Consider the following 7,271-nt stretch of genomic DNA (forward strand, 5'->3'; position numbering starts at 1 on the left):
TTCTACCATCACTCTCTGCCTCCCTGCATGCTCATTTTTCATTTCTTTCGCCTCACCTGGTTTTCTGTTTCTGTGTGACTCTGCTAACTCTTTCTGGTCACAGAACACTCCCTCCAGCAGCAGCATCTTTAAGATTGAGGCAATAGACAAAGACACGGGTTCTGGAGGAAGCATTACCTACTTCTTGCAGGTAAAGTATTGTCTGTACCTTCACAAATCGTCTCTCATTTACTAAGATTTCAGAAAGCAGATTTTAAAAAGATTTTGGGAATTGAGTGCACTGCTATAGGATTAATTTTGTACCATTCACAAGAAAATAAGCATTGGCAGAAGGGATGTTGTTTGATTGCAAGCAGCCAAGGGTGATCCAGCAGGCAGCAAGGGGAGCTGGAGTTGCCACTGACACTCCTGTGCTTGCCAGCAGGACCCCTCATGGCAGGGCTCTTACTGGCCCTTACTCTCCCTGTCACTCCCTTTTGGAGTGAGAGGGAGAGCAAGATTAGCTGGTAATCTTATATGCTTATGGGATTTCTAAAGCATGAAATAGCTTTCTTTAGAGAGGAAAACACGCTGGAAACATAAATGTGCCCTTTAGTGTAGCAGGCTGGTGCATAATTGATACCAAGATCACAGTGTGAAATGAGAGGTACTAAATCTTCTCCCTGACAAAGCAGTGACTGCCTGAAACCACCCTTTCAGTTGCTGCCCACTGGTGAAGAACTGAAAGGGCTCCAGATTTAAAGCTGAACTTCTGTATTACAGATCTTCCGTATGCCACAAGGGCAATTGTTTGCATTATGTCCTTCAAATTCCTTCTTCCTACAGGCACTTTCATCCAGGTTATCTGCAGTTCCCTTTATTCAAGAGGAAACATGAAAAAAAGTAAACAAAAGCAAAGCAAATTTGTTGCAATATTTAGTTTTGGATAAGAATATGGAGACGAGTTAGAAGATATTTACATAGCACTAAAGCTAATCCTGTTAAGAGCTTGGGTATACTATGAAAGAACACCTTGAGTGCCTTGTTGAAATTTAGCTTTGATTTCACAAATTATGATCCATGTGCAGGATTCAGTTTTGCACAGGGCTTTTTCCAGAGAGCTGATAGTCTATGAACTAAGGAACAGCAGTTTCAAAATTCTACATCTAGTTTATAATATATTTGTGTGGCAAAAAGGATAATAAATATGTGTATTTGTTGAAAAAATCTTGCCATGTCTTTGGGCACAGTCTCTGAGAATTGTCAAGTTGCACAGAAAAAACCTCTCCATAGGTATGGTAAAGGCAGGTGGTGATGGCTGCTGAAATGGCCAAGATTATCTGACAGTGGCCATTGTGTCTGGATACAGGAACAGAGGTGCTTGTACAGCTATATCCTATTCAGAAGAATGGAGGGAGGCCTTTTTTAGGCCTCTTATAAAATCAGGTGTCCTTTAGATTTTGTTTGTACATCACGAAAATCACCAGACCACACCACTGTGTTTGACAATAATCTATACATGCAAACGTCCTGGTTTTTTTTAGAAACCAGTAGAACTTTGAAACACTAAGGGGTGACACCATTTCATTTTTTGTTCCTTTTCCCTTCATCTTTTTTCTGTTAAGTCTCCCTACCCCTTTCCATGCAATTAGCTGAGTTAACCAAAAGTCTAAGTTTTCACAATGAAATACTAAAAGATTTAAAAAGTCTACATTACAAGGAACTGATTTATCCTGAATAATGAGAGACTTGTGGTCGGTTCATGAATTGTTCATAAACACAGAGGTGAAATTCATCAAATGCATTATTCACCCAAACTGTATCATTATTCTAGTCTTCAGCCTTAGCAGACGAAATAAAAGATGAATCCCTGTGGCAATCCTATCTCCACGTGTGTAATCTCTGGCTGTTTCTCCTTTTCTTTCCTTCTAGAACATCCATGCTAACAAGTTCACGATAGACCGTCACAGCGGCGTCCTGCGCATCAAACCTGGGGTCACCCTGGACTACGAGAAATCAAGAACACATTTTGTTGTGGTTGTAGCCAAGGTAAAAGGCTTTTATGTGTGACTAGAGGAGGTGTGTGTTGTGTTTGAGTGGGACCAACTAGTTTGAATGCAAGTGCTGCTGAAACATGAAGGCAGCAGAGTTACTCCTGCTGTAACATCTGGAGGTGTCGGGGGTAATGTGGAAAGGTGAGGGAGGAAAGGTAGCAGGTGTCTGCTGCTGAACAACATCTGCAGGATTTGGGAGTGGGTTTCCCACATTTCATTCATGTCCCCTGTGCCATGGGACTCACCTAGAACTGAAGGGTTGGTGTATTCAGCCCTGGCTTCAAGAAGCATCAGCCTGTGAGGTCAGGGCTCCTCATGCTCCCCAGGGCACAGCCCTACCACCACAAGGACAGACCCCTGGCAGGCAGACCGGCCACAGCCACTACCCACAGCTAGACCCAGCACAGCACAAGTGATGGATTTCTTTTCTGGAAATATCTGTCAATGTTTCTTTTTTTCACTTCCCTGCTACCTTGTGGCAGGAGCTTATTTAAATCCTGCAAATATTGCTGCACATCCCTTCTTTGCACTGTCTTTCCCAGCAGTACTGTGCCTGTGACTGCACATGCTAACAGGCATTAAAAGTTTATAGATTCTGAAGTCTCTCACAATCCTGCAGGGACCTGTCACACAGACAGACACACATGGGTGGAAAGAGGGCAGTTTTGCTGTAACTTCTGGGGACTTGGAGTTGCTAGTTGTCTTTTTTTAAATGTATGGACCTTTTCATGTATTTTTAACCAAGGTTCATTTGCGGAAGAATAACAAAATTTGGCTTAAATTCTACCTTTGGGGCCGTAAGGAAGAAAAAAAATCAGTGTATCTTTTAAAAAAAATTGGAATTTTTAGAGTTGGTACTGCAGACATGTTGAACAGTTCACACCAGCATGACTACTGACCTACAGCTGGTGCTCTGAGACTGAGGGTGTTAAAAGCCTCTGAAATAGCAAGTTGTCTTCCTAATTGGCTGTGCTGTATCAGTGGTGCAGAGCTGGTTGTACCAAGTCCCCAGAGACTGCTTACACAGTGTGGCTGTCTTGCAGGTTTTGGCGGCACAGCTCCTCTGTGCTTGCACTTCATCACATTGGAGTTCCTGGGAGTCTTTGAGCATGTACACTGTTTATTTCCCTCCACAGATGCACTACTGCGCATCTGTCTTGTGTTCATGACAAGACTGTAGGTGGGATGAAAAGTTGTAGACCTTGGTCACTAACTTTTGCATCAGTTTCTAGTATTCTTTTTTCCTGAAAAAGCCCTTGAATTCCCTGTCCCTTCTCTAAAGATCATTTATGACCGCATATATTGCCTCAATCACTTTTAATATAAGAAATTACTTATGAGGCACTGCAAGCTGTCTTCCTAATCAGAGGGAGAGCAGGACAAATGGAAAAGAGAAGGGAATAGGGCAGCACAGATTAAATCTATATGTTCAGAGAGGGAAAAGATTCCTGGAGCTGTGCTTCTGAAGGCTCATGAGGTCCATGCAATGCCTCAGCTGATTTGCAGGCATGCTTCAGCAGAGGCATCTGACAATGACTTCTTTTCTAGGATGGTGGTGGGAAGCTCAGGGGAGACAACAAAGTCTTTTCAGCCACAACAACAGTTACTATCAACGTGGAGGATGTTCAGGACACCCCCCCAATGTTCATTGGGACTCCCTACTATGGATATGTCTATGAGGACACGCTTGCAGTAAGTTCTGGTTTTCATACATGGGAGAACAAGTACAGCCTTTCCCATCTTACTCAAGATGGCCTTAAGGTTTCTGGCATAGGCTTTACTGGAAAAAGGACCTAAACTCTGATTTGACTCCTAGGTGAACTGAGCTGCCCAAATCTCACACTTGTTCTTCCTTATGTCTACTGCCAATTTGCCATGCAAGGTTTCCTGGTTTTTTCCACTGAAGTCAAAAAAGATTCTGCCCATTTACATTGGTCTAAACCCAGACAATGACTAAGAGCTCTTGTGTAGCTCAGACCTCCAGAGGCACTTGGCTGAAGGCTTAAGCAGGCTGCCAGTCACCTCACCTGAACACATCATACTTAAAAGCCTTCATGTGTCTGTTTGCTCCATGGTCTCACTCTGCTTTTATTTCCTAGCTCAGTTCAGTCTGCTACCAACAGTTGGTTGTACAAGGTGCAGGCAGAATTTATGCCCAAATACTCCAGACTCTCTGTGTTGTCCTGTGGATGTCACCTGGGGATAAGCAACCTTGACATCCCCAAAATGCAGGATGCTTTCTGCTCGGTGATGGCTGGTTAGGCAGGATGGGCCAGGAAGGCCTCCTAGGTCTAAACTCAACCAGATTATCAGTCAAGCAGTCATTTTCAGCCACATATTCTTGAAGCTGCAAACTAATGAATTTTCTCTATATCTAAGCAGTGACATGATTGTGTATGGATCAGCTTTCACCCCGATCCATAAGATTTAATTAAAATTTTCTTCATATATACGACAAGAAATGGTATCTACCCATGAAATTACCCAACATTAGGCTATTGATCAGTTTAGCAGTGTGGTAGCACTCTGTTCATCTGACCTTCCCTTGAGTTTCAGGAAAGATTGTGTCTTAGCTTTCTGTCCAGAAATGTGCACTGCAGCCCGTGCATGACTATATACTGCAGTTCACTGCAGAGGCTGTTACATTTCAGCAGGGCAGAAAAGTAATGCCCATGTACTTTGCAGGTGTTTAAAACGAATGATATTATGTATATTGATTTATTCTGCATAGTTACATATAGATCTTGAAATAACTATCAGGTGCACACAGGAGTTAGTGTTTACTATGGAAATGAGAATCAGTAAATGTTAATTACATCCAGCTTGAGCTCATAACTTACACCATTATGATATAATGATGGAAGTCCTTCCCTGTGTGGGTTTTGTCATTAGAATGAGCTCCACAGAGAAAGAGGCAATAGCTGATTTTAGTGGTGTTTGGGCATTTGGTGTTAATTTTGTAAACTTGCTTCTTTTCTCCTTGGTGGAGTTGTCAGGATTTACAAGTACTCTGTCACCTTCAAAGGGACTGCACTGCATTTTGCCCAGTAGGCAGATTTTATTGCTGCTTCCAGCATAAACGATAATAAACACAGTTCTGTATTTCCAGTTGCTTTAACAGAGCCTTGCTCTTGTTTGAAAAATTCACTCAAGGGTTGTCATGAAAATGTTCCTTGTTGCCATTTGTGATTCACTGAAAGTTACTTCAATGTTCCCTGGTTCTGCAGCTTCAAACAGGAACATTTTAGTGCAGAGGCCTGAATTGTACAGCTCATTGCCACTTGGGTGAGCATTTTAATGTGACACTCATCATCCCTCTGAGCTGATAGGAGCAGTCCCATGAGCAAATGGTCCTCAGTACACAAATTCTGTGTGTATGGCCCACAGCCACGTTACTTGTGCAGAAAGACACACAGTGAAGGTTTAAGGGCAGTTAAATCACCATCATTTTCATCACAATTTTATGCCCTAGATGTTCTGTGGGGCAAGTTGCTCTGTGATCTCTGTTTTCTTCTACTGCCTGTCTGAACTTAATTAGGAAAGACCAGAGTGACCCAATGACTTCTTGGCAGCTGCCTGTGTCTCGGCACATTGTGTGGCCATGGGACACAGAAGCAGCCAGAGGGAATCTTGGTGGTGCCCTAAACTAAAATTTAGGTTCCAGATTGGCTGCTCCAAATCCTCTCTCCACATCTGTGGCCCCAGGCAGGTGTCCTTGGCCACAGCTTCCAACCATTCCTGTGACCAGCCAGCCCCCAGTGCTGGGGCACCCATGGCCATGCAGGGTCTGCAGCCATTTCATACCCAGAGCAGTGGGCGCTGGCCCTTTTTGTGCTCCCCACATGGCACAAGCACAAGTGCCCACTCTGCCCCCAGCACTTCACTGCAGACAGACTTAGAGGAGTTCAGTTTATTAATGTGCAGTTCCAATTTCACTGCTCTGATCTCAGCACAGAGACTCTGATTTCCCATTTCTCCCCAGGGCTCTGAGGTCCTCACTGTTGTTGCTCTTGATGGAGACAGAGGAAAGCCTAACAGTATTCATTACTGCATCGTGAATGGTGAGTAGGCTTGTCTTAGATGAAATTTGAAGGGCACTCAAAACTCCATCTGGCATTAAATTAGAACAGAATATGCTAGAGTTTAATAAACCTGAGACAAAATCTCAGGAAATAATGTCAGGTACCTCAAACAACTTCAGGGCCCTGTCTAGCAGAGAATAGCCAAGATTCAATTCAGTGAGTTTTAGTATCTTCTTCACAGAACTGTGCTTGGAGCTGTTAATGTTGCTGATTTGTTAGGCATCAGTAGGCTGCTTGTCATTTCAGAAAGTGTCAAGGGAGATGCATTCACTCTTCTGAGCATCTCTATCACTTAATCTGGGAGGTGAGGTAATTCATTGGGAGACCCAGACATGGCATTTGGAGGGATATTTTCATTAATACAGTGATGAAAGTAGCTAAACAGTCAAACCTCCGATTTCTTGGAAGAAATTATATTCACCATGAAGAGACATTGGCTGTACACTGTAGTGGAAGAAAACAGATGTTATCAGAAGATTAACGCTTTCCATGAGCTATTCTGAGAGTGTCTGTCACACATCTTTTAATAGCATGAATGTGAAACTTAGTGAATTGGTGATTCATTAGGTGGTGAAGACAACAGCTTAGAGCAACTAATCTCCAGGCTACAGCTTTGGGGATTTTGAGTTTTATACACTCCCCCTTCCAAAACAAGGCTTCTGTAGCAACTGGGCACCCCAACTCACAGATGTGGAAGATCCCAAAACTTCCTAAGAGAAATCTGAGGTGTAGTTGAAGAGCTATGGAGTAAGTGCTTCATTGTGTTGTGATCTAAGCAGCCAGAACAGAGAGATACAGCTGAGTTTTTGTGTTGGTGTGGGATGAGACCCATGTTGAGGTTCCTTCTTAATGTGAGGAAATAAACAGGTAAAAGAAAGGTAGAAACATCAAGGAAAAGACAGTTGCAGAGGACAATGGATAGAAAATGAGAAAAGATAAAAAGAAAGGTGCAAAATGAGGAGCAAGAACAAATGGGATGAAAATATGCTAAACAATGGAGAAATTAAATAAGGAGAACAAGTGAAGGCAGAAGAGCCAGGGAAAATGTCAAAGGGAAGTAAGATTAATGAGAAGATACTAGATTGCCAAAGAAAATAGAGAAGGACCAAAAGGGTTCTCTGGGATAAAAATAAATGGTAAGTGTTTAGGAAAGAGT

At 42.8% G+C, this 7,271-nt stretch overlaps 1 protein-coding gene across 1 annotated transcript in view; it reads left to right on the forward strand.

The window, feature by feature from the left end:
- Positions 1–7,271, forward strand: part of CDHR1 (cadherin related family member 1) — a 42,540-nt gene that overhangs the window by 11,178 nt on the left and 24,091 nt on the right. Inside the window, exons 6-9 of the mRNA XM_005417287.1 lie at positions 104–190; positions 1,912–2,028; positions 3,582–3,725; positions 6,016–6,094. Coding sequence (XP_005417344.1) covers positions 104–190; positions 1,912–2,028; positions 3,582–3,725; positions 6,016–6,094 — 427 coding nt within the window. The remainder of the gene's footprint in view (positions 1–103; positions 191–1,911; positions 2,029–3,581; positions 3,726–6,015; positions 6,095–7,271) is intronic.

The sequence above is a fragment of the Geospiza fortis genome, unplaced genomic scaffold, assembly GCF_000277835.1.
Source record: "Geospiza fortis unplaced genomic scaffold, GeoFor_1.0 scaffold130, whole genome shotgun sequence".
Taxonomy (NCBI): domain Eukaryota; kingdom Metazoa; phylum Chordata; class Aves; order Passeriformes; family Thraupidae; genus Geospiza; species Geospiza fortis.